General features: G+C 45.7%; 1 protein-coding gene across 8 annotated transcripts in view; it reads left to right on the top strand.

Annotated features, from left to right (window-relative positions):
• TACC1 (transforming acidic coiled-coil containing protein 1) overlaps positions 1–18,917 on the top strand; it is an 868,514-nt gene that overhangs the window by 780,646 nt on the left and 68,951 nt on the right. For all 8 annotated transcript variants that reach the window (XM_069617927.1, XM_069617926.1, XM_069617922.1 and 5 more), the window contains one exon: positions 10,744–10,796. In XM_069617927.1, the coding sequence (XP_069474028.1) occupies positions 10,744–10,796 (53 nt within the window). The remainder of the gene's footprint in view (positions 1–10,743; positions 10,797–18,917) is intronic.

The following is an 18,917-nucleotide window of genomic DNA, read 5'->3' as shown; positions in this document are numbered from 1 at the left end:
AGTCCTTCTTCCCTTTTTAAGTTAAATGGAACACAAAAGCTAGACTGCTCAATGCAATGGTCTTGTGAGTTCTTTCTGGTGCAGAGCTTCTTCCTCGTCTTAGTATATTGAGGTGACATATTAGTGGAGTCGGTCTTGATCTTCCTCGTCTCAGTAAACTGAGGGAATAGTCCAGTGGAGTAAGTCCTGATCTTCCTCGTCCTAGTACTAGTGGTACTATTGCTATAGCAAAAATACATGGGGGAACTTGTGTGACCAGAGGAAGGAAAAGGTGGTGAAGGAAAAAAGGTGGGCGAGGGTGCACTATAACGCGTTAACCCATGATGTCTTCCCTGAATCTCAGAGGGCAAATCCCTTCCCATGAGAACCACCCACTGCGTACCTCCTCCAGGGGAACTATTGGGTAGCAGCCTCACCTACCTAGCCTCATGGGAAGATGTCCCCCTCGGGGAGAAGGGACGGCATCACAGGATTCATCATACAAGATATTAGGGTGGTAGGCTATCAAGTTGTCAAACGATCACAGTGGCAAACTATCCCAGAGGCAAACTATAACAGTGGGGAAATGTCACTGTGGCACAATATCAACAGTGGCAAGTATTCAAGTGGCGGACTATCAGAGTGGAAAACTATCACAATGCAAAAGTGCCACAGTGACAAGGTATCCCAGTAGCAGACTGTGCGAGTGGATGGCTATCAACGTGAGAGACTATCACTGTATCAAAATATTAGTGGCAACAATATTACAGTGGCAGGCTATCAAAGTGGACAAGTATCACATTGGCAAAATAGCCCAGTGGCAAAGTATCTCAGTGGTAGATTTTAAAAGTGGCAAGCTTTCAAATTGTCAAAAATCACAGTTGTAGAATAAAAGGTGGTTTGTGACCGCAGTCTCCTCTCTGGTCCCACATCACAGCTCTTTAGTGGATTCTAAATTAGAGCACATGCCTCTGTATCTGTTCTTTCAGACTCCCTCTTGTAGGCACCCATGCTTTCACCATTTCCTCTGTTTTCTATCCAGGTTGTATATTTTATGCTACTGGGATTTATACTGCACATTTGTGTCACCTTTCTGCTCTGCAGGTGTGACATTTTAGCTTCTAACTTAGGACGATATACTACATAGCTAGGTGGTTTATGCAAGGACATTGAGCAGTATGATGTGTATTTGTGGTCCATTAGTTGAACAGTAGTCTCATCTGCTAACCTTCTATTGGTGAGAAAAAACCACTAAGTTGGCTACTTGCCAAGGGTGATGCACCAGCCAGCAGTATCTCTTCATGAGTGTGAGTATGATGAGAGAAGGTTGCTGTTATATGAAACATTGAAAAACAAAGTTGTTGGTGTTTAAGGACAGGTTCTTCCCAAGTTCATGGTATAAACAAATCTATATTAAAAACTGGATTGTATTGGTGACATCGCACATTTGGTTGGGCATTTCTAATGGATTCCTTTCTCCCATGGATTCTTTATCGTTGGTATCTTTCTCCCACTACAGCTGCTCTTCGCACTCTTTCCACCGCCAAGGGGTGCAGATGCAACGTACCCCAATGCTTCTACGTGCCCTTTGCAGGACATGACATCTGGCACAGTATATATAGAGATGCTGTGACTTTTTTTGTGCACTCTGCTCGCTTGAGGAACACTGCGTCTTTGAAGTTTTTCTCACATCTCATTATTTTTGACGATATGCTGAATTCAACAGTCTTCAGGGTTTAAAAGTTGTGTCGATTTCAGGCATCAATTGTCCATCTAAGATCCTCACTGAATTTGTCTTTGGTGCCTCGATGAAGGGCATGACATGTAGGATTGCACGTCGGGTCCGTCAATGCACCTCAAGACACTTCGGGAACTGTTCACTTTCCCCCACAAGCAGAAGAGCGACAAACGGATTTGATATCGCTCGGCATGAATCGCCACACTGACGAACGGACACTGGTCTGCAAGAACAAAAAGAAGCACTCCAAAAGGTGTTTAAGACACCATTCTTCTTCCTTGCCGAAGAAGAGAATCCACCACTCTAGGGGAAATGTCTTAAGATCAGGCTCCCCAGATTTCCCCACCCAATCCTCTACTCAAGAGGAATTGGCGACATTTAAGATGCTTGACACCTTTGCTGAGGCCCAGGCGACTTCGGCCTCTGTGCCAATGGCTTTGGCCTCGGGCCTGCTAGGGCCAGCCAAGTCCAACACAATTGGACAAGCTGGCAGACACACTAATAAGTCGCAAGGCCATACACCCTCGGAGCAGACCACACAAATGACTGACAAGATCACGTCGCAAGGGCGCACTGCTCTATCTACAGACGTCAGTGCTCTGACCTCTGCACATCCTTTAGTGGTGCATCAAGCGCTGGCCACTTTCAGTGATGCCGGAACTTCTCAAGAGTATGCCCTGCTCCCCATCGGTGCATTCATGTTTTACTTGAAAATCATTTATGATGAGGAAGGGAACCCCCTTTCTTTTGGTTTGGAACCCTTTCAACCTAGAAAAGTTAGGGACTTCCCAGAGGGAAAGGGGAGTTGATGGATCTCGCAGCTGGTTTGCAGGAGGCAAGAGGTCTGAACACCTCAGCAGAGTAAGATATACTCCCAACCCAGATAAACCACAGGCAGTTTTTCAGCACCCAATTGCCAAGGTGGTGGATACACTGGTGGGAAAGTTGACTCTCTCTGGACCCAAGTTGCAGAATTAACTCATAAATATTCTGGACGAGGGCCAAAAGAAGGAATCCCTACTGCCATTTAACCAAGCAGTAGAATCACCAGTCCTTGAGCTGTGAAACCAAACCGGTCTCGGGCAAGACTGTGGACCGGGATCTAGCAAACAGGCACATGCACTCTCAGATCCACTGTTCCTGTTCACCCATGCGTCACCAGAGACTTTGGTTGTACAGTCTGCCATGGCAAAACTGAAAAGTACATCTTTTTCCTCTTTGCCACTTGACAGGGAGAGCAAATGACTGGATGCATGGTGCAGGAAGGTTTTGGGCTCTGCAAGCCTAGGGCTGTGACCCAGCCAAATTGTCTTTTGAGCTTTGGGCAGTCATCTTCACCTCCTATGCACACGGGGTAACGGGTCAAGGGGTAAAGGGTCAAGCCCCCTGAGGGGTCAGCGTAAAGGTGCAGCGAGAAGGCATTGCTACTTCCATGGCGCCCTGCGCTTCCCCATGTGCAAATCCTCTGTAAATCAGGCTTCCACTCGCTCTCATCTGTGGGAGGCAGGATTCCCAATTTTGCACAGAGTGGAGGATTACCACTTCCGACTCCTGGGCCTTACAGGTCATTCACCAGAGAAACTGTCTCCCTTTTGCTCATTGTGGGTCGTACAGCCAGTTCTTGTCTCTGGACCCTCCCCTACTGAATGAGGTCGTCATCAGCTTCTGGAAAAGGGTGCCATAGACCAGTATCCTTACCTGGAACGAGGCAAGAGCTGGTATTCAACCTGTGTTCTGGTGCCAAAGAAGGATTCACACCTTTGCCAAGGATTGGCTGGTCTCCCTGGGTTTCCAGGATGCCTACTTCCATGTGCCCATGCACAGGAAGTACCACAGATTCAATGTGGTAAATTGCTATTCAAGGTCCTGCTATTTGGCCTCTCTTTAGGTACTCTGTGTCTTCACCAAGCTTCTGGCAGTGGTGGCAGATCACCTAAGAAGGGAATGCATCCATCTTTTTCATTATCTGGACAAATGGCTGGCCGGAGATCGCTCCTCAGACCAGATGTCGGTGCACTTGCACCAGACGTGAGTGCACTTGCACCAGACATAAAGCCTATTTCATAGCTTGGGCTTCTCCCTGAACTTCAGGAAGTCTCAAGTTTTGCCATCCCAGTCTTTCCAATTCACTGGAGCGGTCTTGGACACTCCCCTCGGCTGGGCCTTCCCAACCAAGGACCGTGCAGCAAACATCTACAAGATGGTGCTGGTCTTGCATCAACTTAAATAAGGTTCCCGCCTCAGCTTTTCTGCGATGGCTGGGTCTGATGGCCTCCTGCATTCTTGTGGTGCCAGAAGCTCAGCTGCTCATGAGGTTGTTTCAGTGGTTTCTCATTTGCCAGTGATCTCAATTTCAGGGACGTGCCTCTAACCTATCACAGGTCTTGGTGAAGGTATCCAGGGACTTGTAATGATGGTTCCAAAGGAACAACCTGCTGAAGGGTGTGTTGTTTTGACAACCCTGGCCACATCTGACTTTAGTCATGGATGCATCCTTGAAGGGCTTGACCGCTCACCTCCAAGATCTGACAGTGGGCAATCTTTGGTCTCCACTGGAGTGCAGAGAGCACATCAATTTGCTGGAGTCGAGAGCAATCAGGCTGTCCCTGGTCGACTTCCTCCCATCTGTTTGAGACAAAACTGTGTTGCTCCTGGTAGACATGCACTACTTCAACAAGCAGGCTGGTGTAGGCTCCTTACCTATGTGCAGAGACGCAATATGATGTGGGTCTGAGTTCTGTCAGAAAGTTATGGAGGAGGTGTTCTTCCTTTGGGACTCGCATTCGAAAAAACTCCATGATCGCGGCTGTTATACCGGCAAGTACACTCCGGTCCTCGATCCACAAGGATTCATATATTCCTGACGGCAACATGGACAGGAAAGTAATTAAACCGAACATACAACTCACTAAAACAGTCTCCGCAATGAGATCCATCACATGCAGGATTCTAAGCATGTAAATAACAAACATACCAAAATCCTAACCACCCTCGTGAAGAACCAATACAAAGCTATTGTGGAAACACATGTCGAGGGAAAACTTAACTCTTATTCACCCAATAGAGGGACATCTAACTCTTACTCACCCAATAACCAACAAAGACTAGTGAACGTTTGGTTTCACACAGTTGTCAACAAACAATAAAGTAGACAAGTGACACCACTTATGTGAAGCAACATCAAGTATCCACAAGGACTCACTCTGTACCAACCAAAACTGACAACAAACTTAAGTCGATATGAGATACTATTAATGTCAAATAACCTCGAGAACTTACAAGGATTCACTCTGCACCAACCAACATTGATAACAAACCTAATGTGATGCAACATTAAGGACTCCAACCTTTGGTCAATTATCAATGCACTTACCTTGATATGAAGAAATACCAAGGACTAACAACTGAATATATCAAACTGAATCTAACCCTGTGAACAATATTTGAAAATATATGAATGTTCTAAAAAAATTTGATGCAAATAATAAATGACAATCAACTATACTATGTCTACTTGTTTGACATACAGATCTCCAGGAATCTGTAGGCGCAACTCTGAGGTAATATTCTTATATTTTCGACCCCTCAGGGACCTCTTCACTTACAGTGTCAAGAGGATGTGAAAGCGGTTGTACTCCAGAGAATTTCCTTGGCAGGGAACTCTAGGGGACTATTTGGCAATCAAGTCGGACTTAAAAGTGCTCTGTGTGTGCCCGCCAATTTCTGTCATACTGCGTTCTAAGGAGGCTATGCCGGTTCGGGTCTACGATGATCTTGATCACTCCAGACTGTACCCAGAGAATGGGGTACCCAGAGTTTGTTTGTTTTGTTTGTTTTTATTATTTATATTGCGCACCAGACCCATGGGTAACCGGGCGCATTTTATAAGACAGCTCAAAGCTTTGTTACAGGATTACATGGTCAAATAGAGCAGCAAGAATAATGTACAACAAAAAATGCAGGAATATATACAAAATATACAGAAATATACGCAAAAATATACAAAAATATACAGCATGTAAAGAATGTAAAAGCATGTATTTACAGTCCTAAACAGGAGTTCCTAGGCTTGGGTAGGTCCAGGCAGTAGAAGATCTAAGGTGTGTCTGCGTTTTTGATCCACGTTATAAGGTTGTGTCTGAAGGTGGGGTAGGGTTGGTCAGACTTTAAGGTGGATGGTAGGGCGTTCCAGAGTTGAGCTGCCTTAACCTGAAAGCTGCAGCCACCGACTTTAGTCAGTTTGACTCTAGGTATGGATAGGTTATTGGAGTTAGCATATCTAGTAAGTCTTGTTGGTTTTAGTTTGGTGAATCTGGCAGATAGGTACTGCGGTGGGGCGTTGTTAAGGCATTTGTGGACCAAAGAGGCAACTTTTAGTTGGATTTTCTCCTGCGTAGAGTTGTTAGCTGAGTGCGGTGATGTGGGCTCTCCTAGGAATGCGAAGTGCTGCTCTGAGCGCGTTGTTCTGCAGGATTTGGATTCTTTTGATGACTTCCTTGTTAGCCCCAATGTAGAGTGAGTTGCAGTAGTCCAGTTTTGATAGCACGAGTGCTCTCGCAAGTGTGATGCAGCTATCGTTTGATAGGAAGGGTTTGCCTGCTCTTAACAATTTGCAGGTGTAGGCGGTTGCTGAAGCCATCGCATTGACCTGCTTGTTAAAAGAAAGGGTGGAATCCAGGTAGAAACCCAGGGTTTTAACCGCGTGGGCGGTTGTGATTTTGTTGTTGTCGATATTAAAGGAGGAGTAGTTGGGGCCCAGTTTTTTGAGGGTGGAGGGTGTGCCCAGGATGATGATTTCAGTTTTGTCATCATTCAGGCATAGACCGTGTGTGGCCATCCATGCCTGGATGATGAGATACACTCTGTTCACCAAGGCCAAATCCTTGTCGTAATCACCGGTAAGTGGTAGGAGAATCTGGGTATCATCTGCATAGTTAGTGTAGGTGATGCCAAGAAGGTCCAGATTATCGAAAAGGGGCTTAGTGAAGATGTTGTAGAGTGTAGGCGAAACACAGGATCCCTGGGGCACTCCACATGTGATGGGGATGGAGTCTGCTGCCGCAGTGGTGGAGAAGACTCTCATTGTCCTGTTATTGAGGAAGGATTGGATCCAATTTGTGGCTTCTTCTGAAAAGTGCGCAGCTATATCTAGGTGTCTGCAAAGGACCTTGTGGTCAACAAGGTCAAATGCGGCTGATAAGTCCAGGAGGAGGAGTAAGACTAGTTTGCCTTGATCCCTTAGCTCATCAATTTGCGCTTTTAGGTCTAAGAGGGCAGTTTCGGTTCCATGTTGGGGACGGAAGCCAGACTGTCGTACTCCTAGTAAATTGTTGTTTTCAAGGTGTTTCTGTATTTGTGAGTACGCCACTTTATCTATGATTTTTAAGAGGAATGGTACGGTGGTGATTGGGCGGTAGTTCGTGGGTATGGCAGGGCCTAGTGTCTGTTTTTTAAGCAATGGGAGTACCCAAGATTCTTTTAGGTTGCTCGGTATGGTCCCTGTAGAGAAAGAGGCGTTAATAGGTTTTGAGATAAAGGGAGCCAGATCTCTGGCTGCGTCCTTTATCAGTTGAGGTGGACATTGATCCCCCTGGCAATTGGAAGGTTTGAGTGACAGTATGATTTTTTCTGTCTCAATAGTCGATACTTTAGAGAACTTAAAGCGAGGGTAGTTGGTGTTATTTTTGGGAGGGGTGATAGCTGTTTTGGGCTTAGTGTCGAGACTGAGCGAGGATTTTTTCGTGGCAATTTTTGATTGGAGAGTTGTTACTTTGTTGGCTAGGGCTTGTTGAATGTTGGTGCACCAAGTTTTATCTTTGACACAGTTGTCAGGCACTGGGATGGGGGATTCTATTTCCTTTAGGATGATGAAGAGTTCTTTCATGCTAGAGTTAGCTTGGGCTATTCTAGTGTTGTATGTTTCCCGTTTGGCCGCCAGTATTTCCTGTTTGTAGAGGGTGGATATATCTCTCAGGGTGCTTTTATTTTCTTCAGATGGTTGTGATTTCCATGCGACCTCGCTTTGTCTTTTCTTGGAGCGAAGAGTTTTTAGGTGGGGGGTGTACCAGGAGTTGAGATGGGCTTTAGGTTTGCAGCGTCTCACTTTGAGTGGTGCAATCGTGTCCAAGGCAGAGGACATGACTTTGTTGTACATGTTCATTAGTGTTTCAGGGTCCAGATTGTCTGGTAGTGAGTTAAGTGTGGGGAGGATGAGCAGGAGTAGGTTGTCCGGGGTGATGTTTTTCTTGTTTCTGGTTGGGATGGATGGTGCTGGCTGGACTGGGGAGGTCGTAGGTCTGATTGTATCTAGAGCAAATGTTATAAGGCAGTGGTCTGTCCAAATTAGTGGGGAGATCGATAGGATGGAGGCATTGCAGTTGTGGTCTGCCACCCAATCGAGTATTCTACCCTTGTTGTGGGTAGGGTGAAGTACTTTTTGTGAGAAGCCTAGTTCAGAGAGTAGGTTGGCTACTCTAGTTGCCTGTGGGTCATTTTGGTCGTTGAAGCCTAGGTTAAGATCCCCTAGCAGGATGACTTGTGATGATTGTTTTAGGTTTTACGATAGGATGGTAGAGATGTCCTCCTCAAAGGTTCCAATAGGGCCTGGAGGTCTATAAATAAGGTGAATAGTAAGGGTTTGGGAGTTGTTAATGGCTAGTTTAGCTGTTAGGCTTTCACATGAATTAGTGTCGTTCGGGGGCAGTAGCCTGATGGATAGGTTGGATTTAATGATAAGGGCTATGCCCCCTCCGCGGGCTTCACCTCTGTCTGCCCTTAGGATGGTGTAGCCGTTGGGGGTTGCTAGCATAATGGCTGGTCCTGCGGCGGCATGTAGCCAGGATTCCGTGATGGCCAGAAAGTCAAAATTTTCGGTCTGGATAAGATCAGCAATCTCAATGGCATGAGCAATCAAGGACCTAGCATTAACTAGTGCACCTTTTAGAGCTGGGCTGGTGGATAGGGGAGTGCATGTCTTTTCATGGGTTGTGGCAGAAGTGTGCATACGTACATTCTGTGTCTTTGGGTGTGGGCTGTGTGGTTTTTCTATGCCCTTATTAGGTAAGGGTTTGCTACGGTTAGATGTGGTCAGTGTTCTGGCACGTGGTTCGTATAGTTTTGCAAGTCTGGCTCGGAGTCTGGCATTTCTAGATATGGTGTTGCATGGTTTAGATTCGAGGGTTCTATGTGGTTGAGGTTCTTCGGTTAGGCAGTTCCGACTCAATGATGGTTGAGGTGGAGTCTGTGTCATGGCCGGGGAGTGAGCTGAGCATTTGGGGGGTGGTGTGTTCAGTGGTGGGAATAAGTGTAGGTATGTGGACAAGGAATATAGTTAGCGTGAGAAGGGCTAGTGTGGCTTGTAGGGTTTGCATCTTGTGACTTCACCGTGGAGGGTGGCAGATAGAACTAGAGATGCTGGAGATGTCCATTTGCCATCTCTATTGCCTATCGCAGAGAGTGGACCTCCTGTCCCAATTGGAGGGACATATCCAACTCCGGAACCTCAACAGCATGAACCTTCATGGTTGTCTGCTGAATAGTTGAGGTATAAGGAGTGGAATTGGTCAGAAGATGTCTTAGATGTGCTCCTCTCCTCTCGAAGACCCACCGTCTGGTGTGGAATATACATTTAGTGTTAACGTTTCTTATGGGATCACTGTTTGAGCCCCTTCATTCTAGTACAATAAGATTGCTCACTCTTAGCTTGATTTTCCTGGTCACCATCACTTCCGCTAGACAGGTGAGAGAGCTCCAGGCGTTGTCAGTTAAACCTCCCTACTTGGCTTTCTCCAAGGAGAAGGTGTCATTACGAGTGAAAGTGGTCTCTGATTTCTATCTCTCTCAAAAGATCCATCTTCCTGACTTTTTTATTCTGCCTCACCATTACCAGGCAGAGGAACAATTGCATCGGCTGGACCCATTGCAGGCCCTCAGCTTCTTTGCCTCTTGAATGATAGAGACCAGGAAAGATGGCTAGGTTTTTGTTGGTTATGCTGGTGCTCTAATGGCAGGGCTGGGACCACACATACCCTGTCATGGTGGATCATCCTTTGTATCTTGGTATAGTATGATCTGGCAGGTAGATGCACCTGAAGATCTCAGGGCACATTCCACCAGAGGGCTGGCTGCCACTTCGCCTACGCAACATGGAGTCCCTGTTACTGACATTTGCCACGCTGCTACGTGGTTTATTTTGCACACGTTGCTAAACATTAGTGTGAGGATTCTCTGTCCAGTCACGATGCTCATTTTGGCAGGGCTGTTCTGGTTTAGGTGGTTTAAGTGGTGTTCTTGCTATGCTCTCTTTTCCAGGTCTACCTACTGCTTTGGGAGTCCATCAAAGATGAAGAATCCGTGGGAGGAAGGAATCCATTAGAAGAACATACTACAGATCTCTCAGTAATGTTCTTTCTGATTGATGTTCATCCCACAGATTCGTCACCACCTTCCCTACCTGCAGGGTTTGAAATTGAGGGGAGCTGGGAACTATTTAGCTACTTTTGGCTTCCCAGGCCAACTGATGCCGAACAAACAATTTAACTCTGTGCTTTTGGAACAATCTATCAATACAAATTAGTACACACCTATACAACATTTAGCGCATAATGGGGCTCATAAATAATGGACAAAATGATACATTTTCCTCTTACACGAAAGTTAGATTTGTGGGACACCCTGTACTAGCTCCTCGTTTGCAGTGGTAGCCCCTGGGTACTGGTTAATGCTGGATACCCAGGACTGCTTTTAGCTCCTGCTTATCCAATCGTAATTTCGAGCCCTGTACCTGCCCTTCTTGGCAGATAGCTAGTACACCTCGGCAGTGGAAAAGTTTCAAAGAGCAGCTGCTCTGGGAGATGCATCTAAAAGATGAGGAATCCGTGGGCAGAACATCCATCGGAAATAACATTACAGAGGTAAGTAATTTGTTCTTTGCTGCCTTACCTAGCAAATATCCCACAGTGGAGCTCCCAATATAGGCTTGTGTAAACATGAACATTGTTTCATAATATTTTTTTTATTTTTTTCAGAATGTAAAAAATTGTCCTCGGAACAAATAGAGAAGGAAGATACTACGGAATCTGTAAGTTCACTTTTATTTTACCACTGATATATCCAATTCTAGGTGGTGTTTAAAACATTGTGAGCATTACTTGTGGAGAGGAGTAGTTCAAGTTAAATGTCTAACTCGTTAGAACATGAAGTCAGTAATATGTCAGTTACTCCCTTTCTTGGGACATTTTAAGTCTAGGAAAAGTAAAAACGAATTCTAGAAATAAAACCCAGGAAGTCGGAGAACTCCAAAGTTTGCACAGTTTGCAAAGTATGACTTCAAGTTGCAAAGCCTCAGAAATAGCCTTAAAGCTCCAGAGGCAAATGTGACCCTTGGACGTCTCCTTGAGTCCATCCTTTCATTCCTTGGGACCATTTCAAATCTAGTTGACGGCTACATTTTCTCTTTGTGTCAGACCTGAAAACAGAAGTCAGCAGGCTATTTATTCCCTGGGTCCTTGTACAACTATCAGCTTCCATTTCTATATCATGGAAGTAATCTACTGCCAAAACATTTAACTTTGATCTGTTATGAGTTCAAACATTTCTTCTGATTTCTTTTGCCGTGGAATTGACTTTTGTTCCAGAATGTTAACTTAAGGTCTAAGTGAGGGTGACTTTTTGTGTAATAGGCAAGGCACACACCAGGCACTTGCAAACCCGGCTGAATCCAGTGGATTGTGCTGGTTCAGTCAGATTATGGGATATGCTACTGATTACCTAAAATACCAGGATTGGTTAAGTTAGTGGAGGGGTTGTTAGGCAGGGGAGTACTGCTATTCATGCTGTCATGTAGCTTGCATGAGACTAGAGGGCAGTGCAGTCACTGACAAAGGTAACTTGCTGGAATAGACATGAAGGCTCCGGGTTCGGTGCGCTATACACATGTCAAAATAAATTAAATAATAAAATGGGCCACCGTGGGTTTCAGAGGAAGTGGGGTGCTGTTATCCTTGCAGATGATCAGTGCGTTTTAGAGAGAGCACCCTAGGCTACTGAATGCCCTTTTATGGTAATCAAGTTAGAACTTTAGGTTATGGGCTAAAACCGTGGCAGTTTGACTTTGCCTTTCATCATCCTAAGGTTAATCGAAGTGATCACACATGAGCTGGATAACAATAAGTGCTACAACTCAGCAATACTCTGGCTTCAATGTCTTTAAAAATATTATTTATAGTTACTCTTTATAAAGTAGCGAGGGCTGGAGAGCTATACCGTAAAAATAATAATCTAGTGAATGTTTTAAACTGTTCAATCTGTAATTTGAGCATCATGAGCCGATTGCGTCACTGCTGTAAATTGTTACACCTTTCTTTCTATTCTGTCTCTCTGAGCTCTAATCCCCTGCTTTCCTGTCCTTATATTCCTCTGCATTGTAATTTAGGGGACATTTATGTAAGAAGCAATGCTAGAACTGGATATGAACTCGGGTCTGGACCTTGGCAGACTTCAGACAATTGCTGTTATCAGAGGAGGCGCATTGGAAGCAGGGTCCTGCCTAGCTCTGGCCAATGTTCTTTCAATACAACCTCAAGTGTACTCCCATATTGGTAACCTTACACAAAATACAAATAGTTTCTTAAAGTGAAGAAAAAGGGGTCAGGTGATCAGACTTGGTTTGGGGCATTGGTGACATGGTGCAAATAACCGGAAGAACTGTGATAAATCAATGACTTAAAAATAAATAAATCTGTTGATGGTGTACCTCTTCTAGACTGTATACAGTCAACCACTGAAACACTTGCTTGAATCTTGAGTCCTAGACTTATGTTCAGTTTGTGGGGCTTGGCACAGCCAAGTAGAGCCCTCAAATGCGTGTAGCCTTTTCTAGCTCATCTTTCTCTCAAACTAGTCACTGCGATTTTCTTTTCCCTGATAAAAGGGTGTCAAGCTGCCAGTCAAAGTGATTTCCAGTTCCCTCAACCAAAACTTGTATTCTACTGTGATCCAGTCACTGATGTTCTGCTCCCTCGGGAACAGAAATTTGAGTTTCTCAAAACTAGATCATTGATTTTGTGCACATTGGAGGGGGTCAAAACGTGCCCCTTGCTAAAACAATGAAGACCTGTCTATGTCTCTGAATCCATTCAAGGATGTCTTCTCCCTGGGAAACAGGCATGTGGCTCTCTGAACATAGTCACATGATGTTCTGCTCCTTAAGGAAAATGACTGTGCGTCACTGTAAATCCTATCACCTTTGTCTGCTCCCTCACAAAAACATGTCGCCCTTCCCCAGGAAATCCTGATTATTTAAAATCCTATTCGAATTGTAAACTTATTCTACTCTAAACCTTCTGTTATTCTAATCTATCTTTGTTCTACAGTAATTCCCCACCCTACACTAGTCCGAACAGCCAGCTTCTATGGACAGCTTTGCAAGACGGATCCTAATCTTCCAAAGCATGTGCCTTTTAACAGGTACACAGTCACTCACAGAGCCTTTTTCACCCTTTTGTTTTTTAAAGCGGTGCGTTTGTTGAAGGCATCCACTTAAGGGTCTTGGCAGACCCTGTAATGAGTGTGGAATGTTGTGTTGGAGTGAACTCTAGCTGTGCCTACTACAAAGTCGATTGAGCATGAGGTATAGTACTTTTTAAAAACTGTACATAGACGAATTGTCCCGTGGTTCCCCTTCTTTGATACGCAAAAACATGGTCGCCTTTTCATGGAACTGCAAATGTTATTCACATCCTGATTCTCCAGGGGACTCTCCCACAACCCTTTACCATTCTCCCTCCCTCACAATCCCCTCTGACCCCCTCCCCGCCATTCTTCCACTTGCTTAATCTTGAGGATACCTCGGGAACTTCTGACAGCCCCCCTTTCATACCCTTCTACTCCCTACCTCGCACACGGATCTGTGTGATCACTGGCCGCCATGTAATGTTGCATACGAAAATGGAGGCATGCAGTGAATGCGTAGATCACATTCTACCACATTCCCCTTACCTGCAACATGTGTACCCATATATTCCTCTTGGAGGCTCACTTACCTTCCGTCTCCATGCGTCGCGAGTTCCCTTTCCCTACAGTGGGACGGAACCTCCACCACAGCGTCTTTTTATTTTTTTTAATGTTTTTTGTTAATCTCCAATGTAATGAAAGCAGGGGACACCCCTGTAACCCCCAAATCCCCTCATACCATTTAAGGGGATCGGGGGACACCCCCTGCTCCCCATGCTCAGTATTATGAGAGTCTGCATTGTTCATACATGCCGAAAGCGCAGTAAAAGTGCATTCAGCATTTTCTTTCTCACAATTTTCGAGTGATCCCTTCGCACACCACCCTCCCAGACCCATGTCCCTCCCACTAACCTGACCTTCTCCTCTGTTGGGCTGGCCGATACTGTCCCCCTTTGCTCTCGGTTAATTGCTTAGAGGGTGTTTTACTCGGGATTACCTGTGACATGCTTTTTCCAGGATGAATGGCGAGGGCATAGGTTTTTAGCCCACCTTCATGTGGTTTTCCTGATACCTGTAGTTGTGCGTTTATAATGCGCGAAAAAACAGAATGCAAAATGGCATGTGCTAAAAAGCCAGGACTTGCTGAACTTGACTCGAAAGATATGCTCCAAGTCAAAGTTTGTGAAACAAAAGTATAAATGAAGTAGTGATGTTGAGTGAGAAAATTGGGAAGACCTTTTTCTGTATTACTAGCTTCAATGGTCTTTAGAATAGTCATACTCAACAGTTACTTTGCAGATTACTGTTGTTCGCCATTTAAGTGGAGTCAACCCACAGGACGAGTTTATGATATATTGCATTTACAACGCGCCTGTACACAAGTGTTTCTAGGTGCCACAAGACAAACGATCTTACTAGGCCTTGTGACATTCAAATGGTGCAAGTGCGAACGAGAGGTGCAAGGAGAAGGGATTGGGGGGGGGGAGTACAAGGGAGAGGGTAGGGGGATGTGCAGTCAGGGCCAATATGGCTCTGGGTAAGTGCGACCAGGGCAGCGCGGCTCTGGGTAAGTGCAGGCAGCAGGGGGGCTGTAGAGGTTACAGATTACAGCCCCTAAGTGCGCAGTAGTCCAGGCGGCAGTGTAAGGAGGACTGGTCGCAGAGAAGCCTGATATCCAGTGAGACTGAGGGAACCAAGCAACCAGTCAGCGTATCAGACCGGAAGGTTCACAAATACGTATCTTTCCTAACATGGAGTTATGTGGATCTCTGTGAGCAACCTCGTTGCTCACAGAGATCAATATAATATAATTATAATATAATATAATATAATAGATATAATATGGCGTTATATGTCCATATTCCGTCCGTTTTGCCTCGTCCCCCCTTCTAAGGTCTATGAAATGAGTGTAATTGAGTTGGGCAACTAACGTCTTTCCTTTACAATGTCATGAAGCCGCAAAACGGGGGTAGCAAATGTTACACACAAACAAATATTTATTGTTATTCAAGAGAGGTGAGGCTGAAAGGGAAGATGTGGAATAAGAAGATGGTGATGGTAGGATTGGATGAATGAAAATGTCAAAGAGGTGATGAGTGGGATTGACAGAAATGTGCTCTACAAATGCATGATTGGGTTGGACACCACCACATGTGTTTTACCTTGGCCAATTAAAACCTGTAAAAACAATGTCTCTGCTTTTGTGCTGTATTCCCACCTGTCTGTTCAGCTCTTGTTTTTCTCATGCAGTCCATGAAATGTGGCAGAGAGGTGGCAGTACAACTCCAACCACTTGCATATGAGTGCTCTCAAACAGACTCCCATGACCTAAACGTTTGAAGGGTGTGCAGGTTTAGGAAGCAATTTGGGTGCTTGATGGCAAATGTGTAGAGTACCCTAATGGCCTCAGCTAGTCACAAGGATTTTGGGGTGAGAGTGGGTGAGTAGGTGGTTCTTGGCAGAAACCTTTGTGGTCCTGGTGCCAGCTAAGCTTTGGGTACCTTTTGGGGATGAGAAGAGGGGAATGTGGATAGATGTTTCTACATATCTATGCCAAGGCTAGGAGTTTATTGGTATGAGGAGGTGAGGAGTCGAAGGGGTTGTACTTTGAAGAGGACATCTTGGGGGCTTTAGGGGGAAATGGGATCTACAGAAGTCTAAGAGGCACATGCCCGTACTTAAGTGCTTGTATGTACTTTAGAAGATGCTGTGGATAAGGTTATGTATCGGTGATCTGACTCTCCTTAGGATGCTAGATTGGTGGGGTGGCAAGAAGGGTCATTAATCTGCCAGGCTTGCCAGTTCTGGTAGGATCTGGAATTTGGCAGTGTGATTCTCGGGTGGCAGGGGGCCTCTCAGTTAAGGCCAACCGAGTGTCTCCATGGTCCATGGCAAATTCTGCGAATGGATTTGCCTAGTATGTATGGGCAGTCCCCGTTCCATTTTTAAAGATCTAGTAAAAGGCTCTTCACACACCTGGGTGTGCAGCATGATGCTGTGCCAGGGCCTGGCAGGGAGAAGCCAACAAATATGGCCAGTGGTAAGTGGTGACAGCTCTGGTGCTACATGTGCTGCACTTGCTCTGTGGAAGGGATCCTAGAACTAGTGCTATGTGTGCTGGACTTGTTGTGAAAGGGAACGCTGTTCTGGTTCTGTCTGTGCTGGACCTGTTGGGCGATGGAAGCGTGGCCTGCTGGTGATATACCTGATCTCTAGGTGGGAACCATGAAATGCTGTTGGCTGTGTTGGACCTGTTGTATAATATGGCGTTATTAACCCGTTCCACAGGCTATACAGGTGGTAATGGCCCGGCAGCCCAAGTTAAAGGCCAGAGCAAAGCAAGGGTGTTTAACAAGGGCACTGGGATGTTACACTTGGTATACTGTGAAACGGGTTAATAATGCCATTAGCAACCTGGGTTACCAAAGTGGTCACCAGGGTGTTAAAAAAAAGTATGTTCATTCAGAGAACGGCACGCGCGGCATCCACTTCAGTGAATGAAAATACTGTGCAAAGATAGCTGCCATTGTTGAGGAAGGCAGGGCTCTATAGGCGGCCCAACGTATCGAGGAGAGAAGCAGCAGGAACTCCGGCGGTAACTGCTGCCACAGCAACCAGATAAGTGGGGGGCAAAATGACTGCAGGGGTGGGGGAAGATAGCAGGCTGGGGGAGCCTGCGATCAGGCGGCTTGGAATGTGGGTAGATCCGGAGTATCAGCTCATGTTTCTAGCCTCTTGATTGGCCGGCTCCCACCCACAGGGTGCTAAGGAATGTTTGTTATGCTGGTTACTAGATGCATCCGTTGTGTTTGAGATGAACCTACCCTGATATGAAGAGTGGGATGTCCCTTTTCTGTGGGAGGGAAGCAGGCAAAACTGCTACCTCTCCTGCATCTATTGTACAAGACTTGCACTCCTGCTACCTGTTCTCTCCCTATTCTGTGTGTAGGAAGTCTTCACTGCCAGCGCCTGAGCTGGACCTATTCTATTCGAGGAAATCCTGCATTGCTGCTGCCTTTGCTGGATGCAGGGACGTCATTTGGGGATCGCCAGAGGTCGCAACTGCGACCTATGAGGTCTCCCTTGCGACCTCTGGTTAAAAAAAAATATATATATTTTTTTTTTGTGTAATTTTTGTAATGCAGCCTCCTGGGCTATGGCCAGCACCATGTAGCTCTTTACTTCTGGAGTGGGTGGCTTTCTTTTTCAGGCCCCTTAAAAAAAATGAAAAATAAGAACAGGAGTGCCACAAGTCTAACACTTTCAGCACTGGCCCTAAATAAGAAAGAATAGGAATACAAAATAATGTGTCTTTCTGGAATTCTATACAACAATTGCTATACTCATTAAAAATCACTGATTTAGTCTGTTCTTAAACGCCTCAACTCAGCCTTTCTTCCTTCTGAGGTTGATAAATGAGTACCAACACAGGTTGGGTGAAATTGGGTGCATGTTTTATTCTATATAAAGCACTTAAGCGTAAGTGCTATATAACTAGACAGTCACATCAATGACACATCATTATCAATTGGTCATGGACTTCTGCTTGATTTCACAGTAATTTGGTAGTGTACAATGCTATGTGATGCCACTCCCTGTTTTGTCAATGGGTGAAAGGTCGTGTTCCATAGCTTCCTGCGATATCATTTCGGGGTGGGTCAAATGACATCACTTCCTGTGATGTCATCAGGGGGTCAAGGGTCATGTGATGTCACTTCCGCTACCCCTGGCATTTTGGTGAAATGACGTCCCTGGCTGGACGTATTCTATGAGTGGAAAGCCTGCATTGCTGCTGCCTGTGTAGGACTTATTCTATGAGAGGAAAGCTTACATTGATGCTGCCTGTGCTGGACCTATTCTATGAGAGGACAGCTTGCATTGCTGCTGCCTGTGCTGGACCTATTCTATGAGTGGAAAGCCTGCATTGCTGCTGCCTGTGTTGTACCTATTCTATGAGAGGAAAGCTTGTGTTGCTTCTGCCTGTGCTGGACCTAATCTATGAGAGGACAGCTTGCATTGCTGCTGCCTGTGCTGGACCTATTCTATGAGAAGAAAGCTTGCATAGTTGCTGCCTGTGCTGGACCTATTCTATGAGTGGAAAGCCTGCATTGCTGCTGCCTGTGTTGTACCTATTCTATGAGAGGAAAGCTTGTGTTGCTTCTGCCTGTGCTGGACCTAATCTATGAGAGGACAGCTTGCATTGCTGCTGCCTGTGCTGGACCTATTCTATGAGAGGAAAGCCTGCATTGATGCTGCCTGTGCTGGACCTATTCTAGGAGTGGAAAGCCTGCATTGCTGCTGCCTGTGCTGGACCTAATCTATGAGAGGACAGCTTGCATTGCTGCTGCCTGTGCTGGACCTATTCAATGAGAAGAAAGCTTGCATAGCTGCTGCCTGTGCTAGACCTATTCTATGAGGGGAAAGCCTGCATTGATGCTGCCTGTGCTAGGCCTATTCTATGAGGGGAAAGCCTGCATTGATGCTGCCTGTGCTAGACCTATTCTATGAGGGGAAAGCCTGCATTGCTGCTCCCTGTGCTGGACCGATTCTATGAGAGAGGAAAGTTTGCGTTGCTGCTGTCTGTGCCGGACCTATTCTATGAGAGGAAAGCTTGCATTTCTGCTGCCTGTGCTGGACCTATTCTAGGAGTGGAAAGCCTGCATTGCTGCTGCCTTTGTTGGACCTATTCTATGAGAGCAGAGCTTGCATTGCTTCTGTCTGTGCAGGACCTATTGTGAAAAGAAAATGG

Source organism: Ambystoma mexicanum, chromosome 10 (genome assembly GCF_040938575.1).
Source record: "Ambystoma mexicanum isolate Mex_15411 chromosome 10, UKY_AmexF1_1, whole genome shotgun sequence".
Taxonomy (NCBI): Eukaryota; Metazoa; Chordata; class Amphibia; order Caudata; family Ambystomatidae; genus Ambystoma; species Ambystoma mexicanum.
Note: the sequence above shows the minus strand (reverse complement) of the source record. Positions and strands in the feature narration are given on the sequence as shown.